Source organism: Stenella coeruleoalba (genome assembly GCF_951394435.1).
Source record: "Stenella coeruleoalba genome assembly, chromosome: 5".
Lineage (NCBI taxonomy): Eukaryota > Metazoa > Chordata > Mammalia > Artiodactyla > Delphinidae > Stenella > Stenella coeruleoalba.
In genome coordinates, this window is record NC_137150.1 from 86,004,155 (window position 1) to 86,024,663 (window position 20,509).

The 20,509-nt window shown below is 38.8% G+C and overlaps 1 protein-coding gene across 4 annotated transcripts; it reads right to left on the minus strand.

Moving 5' to 3' along the window:
- Positions 1–279: 279 nt before the first annotated feature.
- On the minus strand, positions 280–20,042 carry CD200 (CD200 molecule; the record flags this gene model as incomplete). 4 transcript variants are annotated; one of them, XM_079922318.1, is made up of 6 exons in its annotated part: positions 19,920–20,015; positions 16,098–16,179; positions 12,600–12,920; positions 9,987–10,259; positions 7,799–7,906; positions 280–2,161 (listed from the first exon to the last, which is right to left on the minus strand). In XM_079922318.1, exons 1-6 carry the CDS (start codon positions 19,929–19,931, stop codon positions 2,154–2,156), a joined length of 804 nt encoding a protein of 267 aa, XP_079778444.1. In that variant the 5' UTR covers positions 19,932–20,015. The 4 variants fall into 4 exon arrangements, with proteins under 4 accessions (XP_079778444.1, XP_079778446.1, XP_079778443.1 ...); XM_079922320.1 differs by lacking the exon at positions 16,098–16,179 and having other exon boundaries at positions 19,920–20,042; XM_079922317.1 differs by lacking the exon at positions 280–2,161 and having other exon boundaries at positions 7,785–7,906.
- Between the last annotated feature and the right edge of the window lie 467 nt (positions 20,043–20,509).

Here is a 20,509-nt window from a genome sequence, read left to right on the forward strand (position 1 = left end):
CTATACGTTAAGTGAGCAGTCCTCAAAATTGTCCTTGAGACCATTTCCAGGGTTCAAGTCAAAACTACTGTCATAATCACATCAATTCCTTATTTTCATTGTCTCACAAGTGTGCTGCGGAGCTTTCCAGAAGCTACCTGATGTGTGATGTTGTTATCACTCTGATGACTAATGAAATGCATGTTTGTAGATTTTTGTTTTTAAAGTTTATCAGTTTTAATCTCAAATATGGTAAATATCAACAGACATAATTCGCTTTACAAGAAAGCTCTTTGGGGTCCTCAATAATGTTTTTACGTGTGTAAAGGGGTCCTGAGACCTTTAAATGTTTGAGAACTGCTGCTTTAATTTACCCTGTCTGATCTGGCAGCTGAGATACCAGAAAAAGCAGCAAAACCAGAAGCAGGATGATAATTCCTACTAAATTCAAAACTGTGTGAGCTAATCCATTTGCAAAGGTTGGTATCTAAAAGCAAAATCAGATTGACATCTATATACTAATATGTATAAAATAGATAACTAATAAGAGCCTGCTGTATAAAAATAAATAAATTAAATTAAATTTAAAAAAATCCCCAAACAAACAAACAAAAAAGCAAAATCAAAACAGCACATATAAGGAAGTACTCCAAAATTGACCAGGTCATATCAAAAGGACACAGGCACCAACATGAAGCAGCTTTCACTGGTCAGACCAAAAACATCTGATCTGTGACGTTGTGACAAATCATAAATGCCAACAGCATCTTTTAGGGGGTAAGAGATGGGAGGATTTCACACACAGAGCAAAAATATACAGATTATCATTAATGCCCACATTTTCCACATTCCCTACGAGAATATCATGAACCAAATATTTAGAGTTGACACTTTTAATTATTCAGTATATTAATACAAATATACAAAATAATACAGAATTAAATAACATACGAAAACCTTACTAAATATATAAATATTCAATTCAACAGTGAAAACAACTTAAGTTTTAGTTTTTAGTTCCTAGGTCACTGGATAGAGACAAGAAGGCAAAAGATACTGAAAAAGTCACCAACTTGGTCGTATGATTATTTAAGAGTTCAAAATTGTTCCACTAGTTAGAACCATATGTTTACAACAAAGGGATTTGTACACCCATACATGCTTCCTCTGCTATTGTGAGAAGTTAACTCATGAGAAAAGAAGCTGGGAGAGACAAAGCATTTGAATTAGCTGACTGCTATTCAGGGAACTTTCTAAATGCCGTATTTTCTAAATATGTCTTCATTATACTAGGCTGAATTTAGAATGACTAAAATAGGGCTGGGTTATATTATGAAACAAATGGATGAGAAATGCATGCCTTTTTAAAAATATGAGCTGCTGAGACTAATAATATTTAGTCTGCTATAAAAACAGATAAGTAAAGTTAAGGTTGCCAACGTTACTTCACAATAAATTCAGTTCCGCTTCCACTGTGGTTAATATCACAGAAGTACATGAAGAATAGCAGTGAAACTGAGGGTTCTAGAAAGACCAGTTATTAGCAAAACAGTAAGCAGGTGGTGGACTAGATACCAAGTGATGAGGAAACAGACTTAACAGACCAAAGAAGAAGGGAAGAAGAGGTGGAATAGCCACAGAAAGGCAAAAGTTAGTCTCAGAAAAGTTCTTTGGTCCCTACCTTCCTGTATTCTTCTCTCTCTTTTTCATTTCTTTTCTCTTTGTTTATTCCTTTTTTTTTTCCTGGAATTACAGTCATTTTTGGAGCAGAATGGCAAATTATTTGGTCCAAATCCTTAATTTTCTGTATGCAAACGTGGAAGCTCATTGAGATAGTGATTAACATAGAGTTGCCACCAGTCGGAGTCAAAGTCAGTCTCTGAGCAGTGGCTCCTGATTCTAAGTCCAGTACCCTTTCAACAGCACAACATGGCATTGTTTTACAAAATCAAGTCCTACAACAGACCTGAGAGGTAAAATGACTTCCTCTTGGAACTCACAGAAGCATTGGGTAGCCTAGATGGCAGTAGAAAGTCTTGAAATTCTTACGCCTTTGACTCCAATTTCTTTTGCTCTTTTAGGTTCCTTGAAGAATGACCCTCTTTCTCCTGCTTGCCTCCTGAGTCAGATTCAAGTAGACCAGGGAATAACTTTCAGGGTTCTGTGTGACTCCTCTATGGCTCTGGGTAAAAGAAAGATCATGATATTAACTTTGAACATTTATAATTTCTATTCTAATAGATTTTAAGAAGATAAATAACAGAAGGATCAATAAACACAGAATTCTCCTGTGTATATTTCATCAGCCAAGAGAAGGAAGTAGACATTCCTGACCCAACATGATGTGAGGCAACTGTGACTCTCTTTAAAAGGACATGAGTAATTCTAGGAAATAATAGTTTGCTATTCCTAAGTAAGACTGTACTTGCTCAGTAATACACTTAAGACTACAAGTAAAAGAACACGTTCAAGAATTCCAAATGATCTACATGTATTTTATTTATAAAACCTTGGGCTTTGTTTCCTGTGGATACTCACTTACTGGAGATCGGGTTGGGAATGGTCACAAAGTAGACAGATAGAGGTCCTTTCAAGGTTATTAGCTTTCTAGCACTTAAACTTGGAGCATGTGAGCCTCTCTACAAGGCATGTAAACAGTGAAGTAAAAGACCTCGGATATCATCTTGGTTCCACATCTCACTCTCCATGTAATCTGAAGTAATTCTTTACCAGAAACTGCAAAGTTCTGCATGTTTTAACTGTGCCAACATTTCCAGTATCAGTGATCTGTTCAGCCGTGAAAGACAGAACAGCTCAGGCAAGAATGCCCAGGCTTATGGGTCTGTTAGCCACCTACTTTGTGATTGGATTTTGTTATGACATTTTGATATGATGGGTGGCATTTGCACCCATTCAAGGGTGAAATTTTGTAGACAAGTAGCCTTGGAATGCAAGATTCCTCCAAGCAATTCTAACCTAGTCGGTTCAATAAAGATTGCTTCACACTTTTCTCATATAAAGCACCCTTTCTTCTGCTTGGAACTAGGAGGACACTGGGATAGAGGTGAGGGTTACCACTCACCCAGCCTTCATCTGGAAAGTGTAAGTACAATTATTTAGCAAAGCAAGGATTCTCATTTTTTTTGGAAACATATATCTTTTGTATTATCTTTCCAACTAATCACCAATTTCCGCAACACAAATTATTTACTGAGCACCTCTGTTATTTGATGTAGTACTAAGCTTAAAATAGGAGAAAGTCCATCCACTGCACTACAAATAACTCAATTTCATTTCTTTTTATGGCTGAGTAATATTCCATTGTATATATGTGCCACATCTTCTTTATCCATTCATCTGTCGATGGACACTTAGGTTGCTTCCATGTCCTGGCTATTGTAAATAGAGCTGCAATGAACATTGTGGTACATGACTCTTTTTGAATTATGGTTTTCTCAGGGTATATGCCCAGTAGTGGGATTGCTGGGTCGTATGGTAGTTCTATTTTTAGTTTTTTAAGGAACCTCCATACTGTTCTCCATAGTGGCTGTATCAATTTACATTCCCACCAACAGTGCAAGAGGGTTCCCTTTTCTCCACACCCTCTCCAGCATTTATTGTTTGCAGATTTTTTGATGATGGCCATTTTGACTGGTGTGAGGTGATACCTCATTGTAGTTTTGATTTGCATTTCTCTAACGATTAGTGATGTTGAGCATCCTTTCATGTGTTTGTTGGCAATCTGTATGTGAAGTAAATCAGAAAGAGAAAAACAAATACCGTATGCTAACACATATATATGGAATCTAAAAAAAAAGGTTCTGAAGAACCTAGAGGCAGGACAGGAATAAAGACGCAGACATAGAGAATGGACTCGAGGACACGGGGAGGGGGAAGGGTAAGCTGGGACGAAGTGAGAGAGTGGCATGGACATATATACACTACCAAATGTAAAATAGATAGCTAGTGGGAAGCAGCCGCATAGCACAGGGAGATCAGCTTGGTGCTTTGTGACCACCTAGAGGGGTGGGATAGCGAGGGTGGGAGGGAGACGCAAGAGGGAAGAGATATGGGGACATATGTATATGTATGGCTGATTCACTTTATTATACAGTGGAAAATAACACACCATTGTAAAGCAATAATACTCCAAAAAAGATGTTAAAAAAAATTAATAGGAGAAAGTGACATGATTCCACCCAAGATATAGTGTTTACCAACATTATCATTATTAGCATTGCAAAGAACCTATTTATAAGGTTAGATTATTGTGAAGCGAACTGAAAAAAATCAAGGCAATTATATAGATAATGTGGGATTAAAAAAACCCACTTTTACCTGAAATAGTTAAATACTTGAAGAAAAGTGAGGTTTGGAATATGCATTTTATATGATTGTCTAAATCTTCTATTGGTTTCCAAATCAGCCTTGACCCAATCAAACACAAGAAGACTGCTACTCAAAATAAAGATTTCTAAAAATTAGGTGATTATCTATGATGATCTGCCCCAAAGTGAAGTTGTTGTTTCTGAGAAGCTTGTGATCATTGGTGGGTTGGCTAATGAGAAATAAAAGATTATCCTCAACCTCAAATTTTACTTCACTGTAGTATGTGTGGAAGGGGCAACAACTGGCTTTAACAGAAAGAACTATCACGAAATGATGGAAAATTTCCCTAGGAAATTTTAATTTCTTCCCATTTTCTATTTAGTAATAAAGTACTGATTCATAAAAGAAAAAAAGGATGTTCTTTGAAAACCTATTAACCTATTATTGTATTGCTGTAGTCTCATGGGAAGTAATTGTGATGATTCCATTAGGAATGGTGCAAAGAGAAGTCACCTCTAGCTCATCACTAGTACAGCTTTACAGTTGAAAAAACCAACATCACACTCTCTGGCATTATACAGAATCACAGGAAAACTGCAGGGAGCCTGACTTCTCTATGAAAATAACATCTGTCATTAGAGATTACCCCTCTGTCCACAAACTATAAATTTGCTTATGTTTTTGTGAGCAACAAATTAGTGATTTTAATCTAAAATAAACTTTTTTTGGTCATTTATCTAACAAAGAGTTGAACTTTACTTAACAGACTTTTCTTACTTACCAGATTTGTCTTACTATTGGGCAGGTCCAAGGAGATGACTCTTTGTCTACTCATATTCAATAAGCTCAAGAACTAATTCATCTCTACTCTTTCTCTCCCCACAAACTCTGAACACACACACACACACACACACACACACACACACACACACACACTCTCTCTCTCTCACACTCAGTTCCCCCTCTCCACTTCTACTTCTGTTCATATCACCATTTTTTCAGGTCACCAGGTCCAGAATCTTGGTGTCATTTTTGACTGATCATGTTTCCCCACCCATCCAAAAGTTTTATGTTTCAGAAGATAATAGAAAGTAAAAGAGAGAGAGAAAGCAAAAAAACACAAAGTAAGGTTAAAGAAAGATATTCTGTAATAACCTAAATGGGAAAAGAATTCGAAAAAAAATAGATATATGTATATGTATAACTGAATCACTTTGCTTCACACCTGAAACTAACACAACATTGTAAGTCAACTATACTCCAATATAAAATAAAAATTAAAAAAAAGAAAGATGGAAAGCAAATGTGGTAGCACTATTCACTTTCATCACAAATTGACAATCAAAATTTGTTACTTGAAGAAATAAAAAATGTCTCTATCTTTGATGATTTTCTTCCCTTTCTCCCAGCTTTTTGTACTACTTAAGTTTTGGTCTTAACAAACCAGTATTCCCTCAGCCTTGAGGGTTTGTCTCCAGCATAATTGACATTTGATTTTACTAGCTATTTAAGTATATGGAACCAAATAATCTTAAGCTGACTCGCTTCACTTCAGCAACTGAATAAGGCATCGAACAAACATATTTCCCAGAAAATACAAGACTTAATGAACAAAGGACAATTATTTTGCAAATGCCCCTTTCTACTGAAATTTACCTTGGGCTTGAATAGGTTGTATTATAAGATTCTTGTCCAAGGGGATTTTTAAAATGAATTTAAACACTTCATACTTTTCTGCTTGTACTTTACAGAAGAACACAGTAATATCAGCAAGCACAGACAGAAATAAATGCAACTAACAACAGCACCTTTCAAGTCAGGAAACTATAACTGAAAGAACATTCCAGCAGAGGTCAGGAGACCAGGATTCTAAACCTAGGCCTGCTGTTAACTAACTGTGTGACCTTAGGGAAGGAAGTCAACTTCAGTTCCTAACTGGAAAAGTGAAATGTTTGGAAAAAGTGGAATCAAACGGCCTTCTGCCTTTGACATTTTGCAGAGTGCTAAGGAGTTCTATGGGTTTAGGTTTATGTGCAATAAGATTATCTGATTTGCAATCTCCTGTCCCATACAGAACAAATCCCTTTATCTACTTTTGCAAAAGGGTCATTGACACTGGTGATTTGTTGCTTTTCTTATAAAGTCACAAGAATTAATCAGGTGTTTATATAAGGCTTATGCAAAATTAAATGTTCAAAAAACTTAGAAGGTGAAAGATATTCGTCTATGAGACATAAAATAAAAAGGAAAAAAGGTAGCATTTGAGTGAGATTTTTTTTTTTTTTTTTTTTTTTTTTTTTTTTTTTTTGTGGTACGCGGGCCTCTCACTGCTGTGACCTCTCCCGTTGTGGAGCACAGGCTCCGGACGCACAGGCTCAGCGGCCATGGCTCACGGGCCCAGCTGCTCCACGGCATGTGAGATCTTCCCGGACCGGGGCACGAACCCGTGTCCCCTGCATCGGCAGGTGGACTCTCAACCACTGCGCCACCAGGGAAGCCCTGAGTGAGATTTTTAATAGAAATGTAAAATAACACTCAAAGCCAACATTTTTTTCTTTCCTCTCTGTCAGTCATGTGAGCTGGAGAAAACTCCCATACCACCCCTTCACCTTGGGAAATTCCCATTACATACAACATAAACCGCAGCTTTGCATTAGCTTTCATAAATTATGCACTGTCTTCAGAAACTAAAGAAATTTAATTCTTCCCAGCTGGCTGACACCTCTTGTTTGATACCATCTCTTGTTTTATATTGTCTCACAGTGTTTAAGACTCAGCATCTATGAGGTACTGAATTTGCAATTAAAAAAAAATGGAATTGAACAAATCCCTTTGAAAATCTACCCCTCCATTCATTCACTCATTCATCTTTTAATGAACATTTATTGACCACCTGGTATACATAAGGCACTGTGATAGTTGTTGTAGGGGCTGGAGAGAAATTAACAGTGTATAAGGGCAGAATGACATGATGCAGTTATTATAAGTATGGATCACCTGTATGTTTGCCTAGAGTGTCTGAGCCATAGTGAGGGTATAACATAGAAAGCACTACTCAATTAGTGATCATATCAGACAAGTTCACAGTCTCTTAAGTGGGGTAGCTGACCTGTGGAATGCTGTAAAAAGAGAAGAGATTGTCCTGGGTAGAATGAACACAGCCTGGGTGCCAAGACTTCCCTGCTTTTGCCATTAGATGATTCCATAGTGATTGAATAAACATTTTCCACATGTCCTCTCATCAATCCTTACTCTGAATTTATAAAATAATTGGCCTTTAAACCATCTTGGCAAATGAAATGCAGAAACTAATGTCCAATTGCAAGAAAATGACACTGAAGTGTTTTAAAATACCATCAACATTTATGTATTCTGGAAACACCAAACCAAACACATGGTTGTCACCCCTTTACTTATATCTTTATTTTACCCCCAAATTGTCATTAAACAATCATTTTTTTCCTTCTTTGTACTTCTCATGGGGACTCACCTCGGTCTTGGTTCCGACGATGTTTCCAGTATAGTAGGATTGAAATTAAGACCAGAAGAATTACCAAGGAAACAATACTTAACAGTAGTGGAACTGAAAACCAAAAGCCTGTGGATATTGAAGGGAGAAAAGGAAAAACAAGTCATAAGTGGAAGCTGTAGAGGCAAAAAGCGAAAAAGAGACAGTTGTGATGAGTTTTTACTAGAGTTGAGCTTTCGATGAAGATTATTCTTAAATATATATATATATATATATATATATATATATATATATATACTGAAGTCTATATTCATGACCTCACATTATTTTAATAACATTTAAATAATAATAATCACTAACATGTTTTATGTAGTTACTAAGTTGTAGGAGCTTTGAATGTGTTACCTCATTTAATCCTCTAAATAGCCCAAGAGTTAGGTCTTATTATAATTATCTAACAGATTAAAAAAACAAACAACTGAGACTCAGAGAAGTTACGTAAGCCCAAAATCAGTGTAGTAAGTGGTAGAACAAGGCTTGCTCAGAGGTCTGTTTGCCTTCAAAGCACATATTCTTTGCCATACTGTCCATTAAGTAATATGTTTATTGAGGAATTGTTGAAAAATACAGAGAAATATAAAGGAAAAGAATAATGAATCTCGTGATTCCAACCCCCAGGAATAACTCATCTCAATGTTTTTATTGTGTTGCTTCTAATCTATGCCTTTGTTATTAAATCTCTTTCCAATAGTCAATAGATGCAACTTAGCCTGAATGTCAGCCCCTCAGTGTCACTGTGTAATACAAAGGCAGAAGAAACACTCCCTGATTTGCGAGTCTCCAGCATCTTCTCCACACCTTTATCATGGAATTTGTCACATCATACTTTAACTGAGCACCTTCAGATTTGTCTAATTTCACTAGTTCTAGTGCTCGACATAATGCTTTAAGCATGAATGATTTTTAGTAAATGTTCGCAGAATGAACAAACATTATACAAAGGATGCGTAAACATTCTAAATGATATGTCAATCTTGGCACTCTTGGAAAGACATGTTCCTTTTCAGATTTTTGTTTTTCAGGGAAATTTACCCTTCACCGTGGCTGAATCTGAGGATCTCTTCACAAATGTCCAAAGCTAATACTGCAAACCTCTTGAGCAAATTTACCTAAACGCTTACTTTTTGATTAGTCTGCTTTTTCAAGGACCCCAGAAATGACTACAGGATATGTTCACTAGAGGCCACCATACCAATGAGGTCTAAACTTTTCCAGCTTTTATTGTTTACAATGCGCCCAGAAAAAAAGCAGCAATATCTTTTTATAGGAGGCTTATTGCTGAGTGCCTCATCCAGAGTTAGTGCTTCAAAACTGCATAGAGAAAGAAAACTGTGGCAGTCATCACTAAAGTGTCCTGTCTCTAAAACCACCGCTTTCTTTATTCTCTCTCCCATAATCTTTACCTCTTGTATTGATGAGGCCCAGAGACAGCAGTTTAGATAGAAACGCAGGAGAGCAAAAGAGGTCCTGAACAGGAGGCAGATTATTTTAAAAGAGGGTGAGGAAAACATCTCAGATTGGCCCCCTTCCTAAAAGCCCCTTTCCCACAGCGTAGATTATGCAAAGGTTTCATCCTGGATGTGGCTTCTTCCAGGAAAACATCCTAATCCCTCCAGATTGAGCTGATGCTCCTTTTCCCCTCTCTCAATCCTCCCATGGTGTACCACAGCTGTCTTTTTTTTTTTTTTAAGTAGAGAAAGGTTTATTGCAGGGCCAAAGAAGAACAGGTGGCTCATGCTGAAAAACACGAACTCCTACTATAGCTTTCTTATTGAAGGATTTATCATGAAGTTTTACAATTGCCCAGCTCCTTTTGCATTCCCTCCTAGACTAGAAGCTCCCTGTGTGAAGGGACTGAGTCCTCACTGTTGCGTTTCTGGCATAACAAATGCTCAGTTAGTACCACGGAAGAATAAATCAATGGATGGATCTCAGCAAAAGCGTTCAGTATGTGGGCAACATACCACATTTGCCAAGGTAAAATCGGCTTTATTGGCTTCCTCAACTCTGTTTTTCTTTCCCTACTTATCCCATTCTCTCCCTTATCAGCTCCTTTGCTAAAGGCCAAGAGGCTCTGCAGAGCATTCACCACCTTGCAGGTGTGTGTCCACAAATGTGACCACGGTAAATCTTGCCCTCTCTCTCTTACCTTTGTTCACAGTTTCCCTGTAGTCGGTCACAGTCCCCAGGTGCAGTACCTGGCAGATCACCTCCTTCCCCACCTGACTCTTGGGGTCTTTGATCTGGAGGATGCTGGTGACAGACGTTGTCCCATTGGGGTGTGAGAGAATCTCAGTACTGTTCTCAATCTCTGACCCAGAGACCTTCCAGGAGATCATAGGGGCTGGGCGAGCATTGGCAGAGCAAGTGATATTTAGGTGGTCTTCAGATAGTTTATAGTGAAGGAATACTGTGGGCTGTACTGGGACAAAAAAAATGATCTGCCATCAGTTAAGCATGGTGTGAGTGCTACACTCTCCTCAGAGAGATGAGAAAAAGATCTTTACAGAAAGACAGTGGAGGCTAGAAAGATAAGGTAGCACATCCAATCCAAACTGCGGCCTTCCGGGTTCTTTCTGTGTCTAATTCTCTGAATTGCAGGATGGAGGCTGGCCTAGTACAACCCTGTGACAAGTACGATTCTCCCTGTAGTTTGCCTCTAGGAGAATTAGCTGGATGGACAGAAGGTACCTTCTCCCCCAAACAGTGCAGAGCCTAATTATCCTTTTCTCTTCCATGGGCAATGTAAGATCTCTGCCTTCTTCTGGGTACCCCTCTCAAATAGTTTGACAATGACCACCAATCGGCACCTCCACCCAAGTAGTCTGCACTTCTCAGAAGCATGAGGGCAGTTTCAGAACAGAGAGCCCGTAGGGGGGCTGCTGCTTAGAGAAAGCCTTTTTCTGTTTGGAACTGGGCCAGGGAACAAGATGCATGGAGCAGACCTGGCAAGTCCCTGCTTGAAATAGCTATACAAAACGTCAGTTAGAAATTCATAGTCAGTAGTCAGAAAATCACAGAATGACAGTTGTAAGGACCGTGGAGATCACCTTATGGAGTTAACAGAATATAACTAGCTTATGAAAAAAGGACATTATTTTTAGGTCAGCTGTACCCTGTTCCCTTTCAAAAGTCCCTTGATTAATGAGTTCATTTTCTTTGGAATATACAGTTTATCTCTGCTGAGCAAATGTAAGCTTGCCTTTCTGTGGTTGGCTTTGGAGCCCACAAGATAATTAAAGGGCAATGCTAAATGAAAGCTTGTCTGTGCTCAGAAGTTCAAGAAGTGGGTGGGTGGCAGTAGGCTGGAGAAAATGAGCCTATAGGACGGTGGCTCTGTCCAGAGTGCCCAGATTACTAACATCAATAAGTCCTGGAGGAAGAGACATAAGGTAAAGGAAGACGAGTATGGTTGACGTGGCCAGATTGGCAGCAGGGTTCTCTGGTGTATCAAAGAATGACTTAGATGAAAGCTATAAGTTGTGGCTGGAAAGGATCAGTGTGGAAAAGAACTACAGAATTACTCGCTAGAAGATGCAGGAGAGTCTGCTTTTTGGGCAAAAAAATAATACAAAGATTATGAGTAAAGAAGGGGGAGTAGGAGAAAGAAAGATGAACAAAAAAGAAAAAGAAAAGGAAACAGACAGAAATGAGAAAAATATGACACAAGAAGGAAAAGGAAGAAAAATGGTGGAAAGAAGGAAGGAAGGAAAGGAGAGGGAGGGAGGGAAGAAAAAAGAGCAAGGGAGGAAAAAAGGAAAGGAAAGAGGAAGGAAGGATTGGAGGAGGGGAGAGAGAGAGAAAGACAGGGAGACAGAGGGAGAAAGAGGAATGAAAGAAATAGAAATCAAGAAGAAAGCCTGATGCAAGATCCTGCAGAGAGGACTCATTACAGGCAAAATAAGTGAAAGAAACTTGTATTTGGTGTTGTCTTACCTCCCTTGCATTCTTATTTATTGAGCCTCTTCTTATCCCATGTCCAATATTCTTGGTGTGCACGAACTCTCATTTTAACATTCCTAATAACCCCGTCTAAGTTTGTCGTTTCCCTTCTAAAACTACTACCAAGTGTGCCATCCTCCAAAGTTACCCCTTATTCCTAATTCTGAATTCTTGATCTCAGCTAAGCATCAGTTAAGAAGAAAGGAATTTTATCAAACTAAGCCTCTTGGATTTTAAAAGAACGCTTATTATTCAGTTAAATCCCTAGTAGGCATCAGGAATGAAGAGCCTCTGATGCATGTCTCCTTATCAATCCTGATACAGCTAAACTGAAACAAAATGAGAGGGACCCCTATAACTGGCTCCAGCTTAGCCCAAGCTGGCTTTGTCCTTAGATCCAAAAATACTAAAGCTGTTAGAGACCCTAGAAATGATCTACTTCACACTTCTGGTGCAGATAAATAAACTCTGGTACAGAGTGGACAGGATTCTTCTAGGGTCACATGACTGCTAATTGCAAAGCCAGGTCTGAACCACATCAGTGCTTATAGAGAACTTATCCTCACTATGGTCCTTAATTTACTCTTGTTGACAACAGTATTTGTCAGGGCAAAGACAACTCCAGGCAGAGATTCAACATAGTCCTTTGAACTCTCCAAATAACAGTAACCACAGTTACACTAGACATGAAAGGCCAAGTGTCCTCTCATGAGCCATTCTGGGGTTAGGATCCTGAAAAACTAGGCACTACCACTACATTCCAAACATTCTGCAAAATAACATTTCAAGCCAGAGACAATGTATTCTCAGAGACTCTCACCAAAGAGAGTGAGGCAGGCTATTCCTGAGATCTTCCCAGAACCAAAGGTATTGAAGAGGCACTTGTAACACCCTTCATCTTCCAAGGTGGTATTCCAGAAGGTAATGGTTGAGTTCATGAGTCCCAGCTGGGTGATGTTTATCTTGTCCTTATAGGAAGGCTGGACTACAACCCCATGGTTCTGGCTAAAGGTGATCATGTTTTCTGGGCTTACAGCCTTGATTTTTTGCCATGTCACAATCAAAACTTCCTGGGGATTTTGCAGAGAGCATCTTAAAGAAGCAGGTGTGTTCAGCAACTCTCTTACATCTTGGGTCTCCACTTTCATCATGGAATCATAAAAAACATTTAAATTTTAATACATACACAAATATACATTTTTTTGATTAAAAACAATGCACGTTCAAAGTCAAATTTAGAAAAGATACAGAAAAATGCAAAAAAAAGAAAACGTTTACCTACCTTCCTGATGTTGCTAGAGAAATATAAGTTCAAATATTTGTTCAGTCTTTACGAGTAGCAGAGGAGAAAAATAAGAAAGCAAAATCCCAGTGACCAGAAATTACATGAAGAATCCCTGTAGGCTGGAAATTAGGTGAAGTGAGGTTGAAGATGGAAAGTGCCAAATAGGATAGAAGCATCACCAAGTGAGTTTATGCCTGGAGCAGTAACAGGAATAAGAAAGGGCCAACGGACAATAGGCAGAGTGATTAGTTTAAGTGAAGAAGGTGTAGCAGCTCTGGACATTCCACACACATACCTGCAAAGGAAGGAGCAGCAGTAGTGATGTCTGCCTTCAGGAAGCAGTGGTGAGTATAGGAACACAAGATAGAGAGATATACAGGACAGTGCTCCAGGAGGCTGATAGTACCAGAGAGATTTGACCACCAAATGACAATCTACACATTCCCCTATTTTTACTGTATGCAGTGCAGAACATAAGGTATGGCAATAATTTCTTCCCCCTCCAATGCTGCCTAGTCATATTGATATGATAGATGACTCAATAGGAGATCTCAATAAAACAAATAGCCAAACATTTGAGAAAGTTAACACAATGATAGAGGAATAATAAACTCTACAAACCCAAGAACTCACCAAATGAATAAAAATATCATAAATAAATTTAATTGTTATCATAAATAAATTTATTTATTTATTATCATAAATAAATTTTGATGTGAATAAATGTGATATCTTAAGAGTGAAAAGGAACCAGCACTGTAAATAGTAGAAACTATAGATGCAGAAAATGAGAAATGTAAACTCTTAACAGACTTAGCAGAATGAATATCACTGAAGAGTAAATTAGTAAGTAGGAAGACCAGGTCATAGAATTTTTCCAGAATGTAACACAAAGGGATAAAGATATAGAAAGGATTAAAGAAAAATTCAAAGACTAGAATGTTTCAGCATGAGTCCAGTAAGCATTTTAAAAGGAGAGAAAGGGGAGAATAGAAGACAAAAACACTGTAAGGAACAAAAATATATTTTTCAAAATGATAAAAGGAGGAATCTAAAATAAGACATACTAATCATGAATCTTCATGCACCTAACAACATAACTCTGAAATACATGAAAACCTAATAGAACTACAAAGAAAAATCCATAAATCCATAATCATAATGAGAGAGTTTTTCATTGTTCTCTTGGAATTTTCACTTCCACATATTAAAAAAATAAGTAAGCCGCATAGCACAGGGAGATCAGCTCGGTGCTTTGTGACCACCTAGAGGGGTGGGATAGGGAGGGTGGGAGGGAGGGAGACGCAAGAGGGAAGAGATATGGGAACATATGTATATGTATAACTGATTCACTTTGTTATAAAGCAGAAACTAACACACCATTGTAAAGCAATTATACTCCAATAAAGATGTTAAAAAAAGTAAGTAAAGCAATAAAATCAAATATAAGGATATAGAACATTTGAAAAACAAATTTTTATATATAACTTATTATATATGTATGTGTAGTATGTGCATATGAGCATGTATTTGTAAACTTTTACCCAAAAGAAAACATACAATCTTTTCAAACAACATACGGAACATACCCTCAAATTGAACTTGAAATAGTGTACAAAAAAATGACCTTGAACTCTGTCCATAATGCAATAAAATGAGAAATTTACATGCTTCTTTTAACTCCTTAATTACACCAGAAATCATAACAAGAATTATAAATCACTATGAATGACAATAAGAATATCATATATTAAAATCTGTAGAAATTTACAAAGCAGTTCTCAGAGGGAAATATTTAATCCTAACTTAATTTACTGGGAAACAAGAAAGACTGAAGAAAATGAATACACACAGATATCCAAAATTCCCACCCCACCCAAGAAATGATAAAAGGAGTGAATTAATAAAGTTGAAGGCACAAATTAATAAAATGGTACACAAAATTTTGACTTAAAACACCAAATCTGTTATTTTTTTTAAGACTAATAACACAGATAAATTGTTAGAGTAATTAGAAAAAAAGAAGGCAGCATAAACAAACAAACAATATCCACTCAACAACATCAAGCATGAAAAGACGGGCATAGCAACAAATACAAATTGGAACCCACAAGTGTTGCATAATTCCAATTTTAGTGAGGTGTACTCTTGGTAGATGTGAAAAGTTCTGGGGGGAATACCGGTTGTTAGGACTGGGGTTTCCAAAAGGTTTGTTGGGATTTTGCAGAGCAGAGATCTGAAGAAATTGCTGCTTTTAGAATAGAGAGTAGAAAAGGGATCAAAACTAGAGTTTTAACTTCTTGGGTAACTTTTCTCTCTGACTAATAATTTAGTGGAAGGTTTATAACTCTTCGCTGCATATATGAAACTCCATTTAGGGTTGGTAAATCCTATGTTGTACATGGTATGAAACTTCCCTTTCCTACCCCTGTGAAGGTTGATGTAGTACAACATCACGCAGAAGGTGATAAAAGGCCAGCAGCAAAGTGAGGTGTGTTCTCCTATGGAACCGAGGAGAAGGGACTGGCACAAGTAGGAAATTCAGCAGATGAGTGGAGAGCATAGGTGTATGTTTTATATGATAGACTATGTGAACCTATGTAACTTCCATATTTCATTATTTTTAGTAGTTTTCTGTGAGAGGGACACACCCAAATTTAAGGCTTATTACCAGACTACCTTCCCAAAAGGCCATATTCATTCACACTCCCTTAGGCATTCCCATATCTTTACAAACATAGGGAATTATTATTTTAAACATTATTCAATTTGATAGGTGAAAAATGATATCTTAATTTAGGAAGAATTTTTTCATGTCTGGTTTTATCTAGGAAAAGTTTCTTAATATTAAATTCTTTGAAAACATTGGAAAAAATGTGGAAAGCAGAAAGAACCAGTCCTCCAAACGAATTACACACTTAAATAATTCATGCAGACAGATGAACTAACACAGCACAAACAAGAGTGGCCAAACGTTTCCACTCCAAAAACTGTGTTTCCTGGATTCCACGCAGGGGAATTGAGTATCTTTACCTTGTGCCCTGCAAAACATCATGGCAGCCAAGAACCAAATCAGTTGGAAGGTAGACAGATGACAGAAGAGCCTCCTCAACACCTGAAGACAGAAAGCAAAGTACAGAAGTGGGCATTTGGATGTGGACAAAGCTAAGGAAGCTTCAATCTAATCGCTGTTTCAGGAAATGCTGCAGCTAAAGTTTTAACCACCGGAAACCTTTGGTTTTGTGGAAGCAGAACCAGAGACTATAAATGGAAGAAATAACAGAGGGTGCTCAGGATATGGGAAGGGAAAAGCAGCAGTGTGGTTCCGTCATTATGGCCATCAATAAGCAATTTGAGGCCTTGCTTCCAAAGCCACCACTGCTGGGAAAACCAACTGCCATAAGTATACTCAGAAAACATAGAGACGGCAAATGCTGAAGAACATTCTCTCCCCAGATAATCCACATCTGTTTATATTAAAAATGTAACTCAGGTTGTAACCACTTGGCAGCATATGTGACTGCTGAGGTAGATTTTTCTGCAAATTTTGCACAGTTTATGTAAATTTTACCTTTTCAAAACCAGTAATGGCTTTATTTTTTCTTCATTGCTTTATGTTCATGTGTCTGGCAGAAATCCTTGGCCTTTTTACAAATCGTGGTGGTATTTAAGGGACTATTATTCTGGGTATAATTTTGCTATAAAATGAGAAAGCGGAATGGAGACAGAATAACTTTACTCTGCAGCAGCCCCATGGCTGGCTTTGGTCTACATTAGTGTGTTCACCGTAAGGGGGTATAAGCAAGGAATGTAAATTTTCCCTATATTTTTTCCTATATTCTATATTTTTCTATAATTGAAGTATGTAAGAAATATAGGTTTCTCTGTATTTTTCTTTAACTTGAACTTTATTTCATGTTGCCATTCCAACTAGAGGTAGAGACTTAATTTCAGTCAATATCACATAATCTCTGTCAGTTTAGCCCACCAACACTTCACAATTGTCCCAAGCTCTGGCACTGCATCCACAGTCCTGGGAATGCCAAGCTGTGGGACAGGACCATTAACCCTTGGTTACAACCATCTATCCATGCTGGCACTATGTTCCCCTCAAGTCATCCTGATCATCGGTTTGTGCAATTAAATCTTGTGCTTACAGGATGTTCTCTCATGTTTCCCGATTCTCCAGATTCTGTGCTCCTGGATTCTTCTGTGCTGAACAAAGGAGAATTCTGCAAGGCTCTCTGACTAGACTCCCATGTATCTGTCCCTCTCTGTTTTACAGTTCCCTCGTCATGATGGGCAGGTTTGCCTCTTCCCACAGTTCCCCACAAGAAAGCAAGGCACAGGTGTTTTCTGTTCTTTGATTTCAACACCTACCTGTAAGTTCTATTCACCACCCTCTTGGACTCCCTACTCCCAGGGGCCAGGCACAGAGCATCCTTTTCAGGACACAAACCGACACTAGTCAGTCCCTCTTTGCTCTCCCAGCCTAGGGTTAAAGAAGCTGCTTCCTCCATCACCTTGTATTCTTCCCATCAACTTTTTCTGGGATGAAGGCCTGTCCTTGGCCTTTCAGCATTTAGGCTTTTAAAACTCAAATGCTTAGGCTTTTGCTATTTCAAAACTTTGGCTTCTGAGTGTCCATCAACAGATGAATGGATAAAGAAGATGTGAATGGATAAAGAAGATATACAATGGAATATTACTCAGCCATAAAAAGAAATGAAACTGAGTTATTTGTAGTGAGGTGGATGGACCTAGAGTCTGTCATACAGAGTGAAGTAAGTCAGAAAGAGAAAAACAAATACCGTATGCTAACACATATATATGGAATCTAAAAAAAAAAAAAAAATGGTCATGAAGAACCTAGGGGCAAGATGGGAATAAAGACACAGACCTACTAGAGAATGGACTGAGGATATGGGGAGGGGGAAGGGTAAGCTGGGACAAAGTGAGAGAGTGGCATGGACATATATACACTACCAAACGTAAAATAGATAGCTAGTGGGAAGCAGCCGCATAGCACAGGGAGATCAGCTCTGTGCTTTGTGACCACCTAGAGGGGTGGGATAGGGAGGGTGGGAGGGAGGGAGACGCAAGAAGGAAGAGATATGGGGATATGTGTATATGTATAGCTGATTCACTTTGTTATAAAGCAGAAACTAACACAACATTGTAAAGCAATTACACTCCAATTAAGATGTTAAAAAAAAAAAAAAAACTTTGGCTTCTGAAACTAAAAAGTTTTCTTTGGCATTCGAATTCCACACCATCATGCCACATGGAAATCCAGGCTCTAGCAAAGGCTGTGATGAGGAATGCAAATAGTTTGGCTTTCCGAGTAAAAATCTGTCTTTTAGGATAAGAGAGAAAGCAGACACACACCAAAACACAAGATGTACGAACTGGGGGCCAGCAATGTTTAAGAAACAGAAGCACAGTGATTGAGGCAAAGGGAATTAGAAAGAAAGCTTTGCTATTAATTATATACACATTTCCTCTGGCTGACTTGAGTTCAGGCTAGCACCAATATTAGATGTGTAAGCTAGGACAAATCATTTTACCTCTCTGAAATGCAGAAAAAAATAATAGTACCAACCTTCTCTCTGTTAAAAAGACTAAATGAGATAGTATATGTAAAGCTCCTAGAACAGTGACTGATACAAATACGCACTAAATCAATGTTGCTGTTATCTCTTTGGGTTACTATGAGAATTAATTAAGCATTTAAAGTACTTAATACAGTGCCTAAGGTATGGTAAAAGCCAATATATATTAGGTAACTTAAAAAAATTCATTAATCAGATCACACAATAATGGAAATAGAGAAGTCCATTTATAACCTTTGTCAAGAGGGCCAGGGTTCAGAGGCCTGGGTCTTACCTGACAGCTGCCCATCTACTTTGCCCCTATACATACCTCTTCCCTGAAAATTTCTAGGTCCAAATCCTGATCCTGCCACATACAGTCACATGGACTTGGAAAGCTTAACCTCTCTGCCTGTTTCTCTATTTGTAAAATTGGATAATAACTCCTCCTTTGAAGGATAGTGGTGAAGATTAAGAGCACCTGGCACTCAGTAAACACTAGCTCTAAGGCCACCATTCTCCTTTATTAAGGAAAACAGTGAAATAACTGGCTGTGTGATCCTGCCAATAAACTATATACAAAAAAAAAAAAAAAAAAAACCTACCTCCAGGCATTACTTGTATTTAGATTTTAATTTTTATTATTTTTATCAATTACCAATGTAAATGAAAATCCTCTCCTTCCTTCATTTTGTCATATACACAGGTCCTGAATAAACAAAATGTCTGTCTCTCGTGGATACTCAGGGTTTTAACCCTGATTTATCCAATCCTTTATGGCTTCCCAAGGCAAAGACCCAGAGGATGCAGAAAGAGGCTGGAGCATCACAGAGGGCGCCAGCTCTCCTGGACAGCCTGAGCCTGAAATTCTGCAACCCCACCCCAGGTTTCAGGGCCCAAACGGAGCCAATACAGCACCCTCTATCCCCGCCGCCAGCGCCCGCCTCCCAGCCCAGTTCCTGTCTGAGGATGTCAAGGATCTTCGGAGAAGCGTCTCCGGAGCCTGCGCCTGGCAGCATCTTTTTTCCAGCGCACTGGGACGGAGTACCAGAACGCCAGGAACGGCCTGTAAACCACCCTTTGGAAGGCAAAATCCGCTTCTCAGCAAGGTTAAGAGCTGAGGGGAAAGCGCTAGCAGAAATCCCACCTCCGAACCAGACTGGGGAAAGCCGCAGCCCGGCGCTCTCAGCCCGCCACCGCCCCAGGGCCGCCGGAGCGATGTCGCCCATCCTGCGCCCCCTTTCCCACGCCTGGCCCGGCTCACCAGCCACTCCATCCTCGCTCCTGGCCGCGCGGGGTGTTTGGCTTCAGCTGGGAAGCCCGGAGGGATCTCACACCGGACCAGACTGAGCTCCTTCAGTTCTGTGGAGCAAGGATGCGCCCCGCCAGCGCCTGAGGAGAGCTGCCTCACTCCTCCTCCGACACAAATACCCCTCCTCCCCACCCCCGCCCCGCCCCCCAAGCAGAGGCGTGAAGGCCAGTTTTTTCCAGTTTACTTGTAGGGGATAAAATAAAATAAATAGTACTCCTCTTTTCCTATCTTCAAAACGATTCGCAGTTTTCAGAGGTGGCAACTGGGGAAACAGAAAATGTTTGAAAAAATATACACCGTTTCCATTTTCATTGTACAGACAGAAAGGAAACAGGGAGAGGTGGGAAGACATGAATTGTTCCCTGCGTTGGCGCTTGGAGGAATGGCAATCTACACTGTGCAGCTGGCAAGTGCGAAATGATTTTTGAGAAACGTTACACAGTTTCCACAATTACCACCTCGGAAAATCCAAATATTTTGAAGCTGAATTTAAACAGTAGACACTTTACAAAACAAATGGATATTTATTTTTATCCAGAACC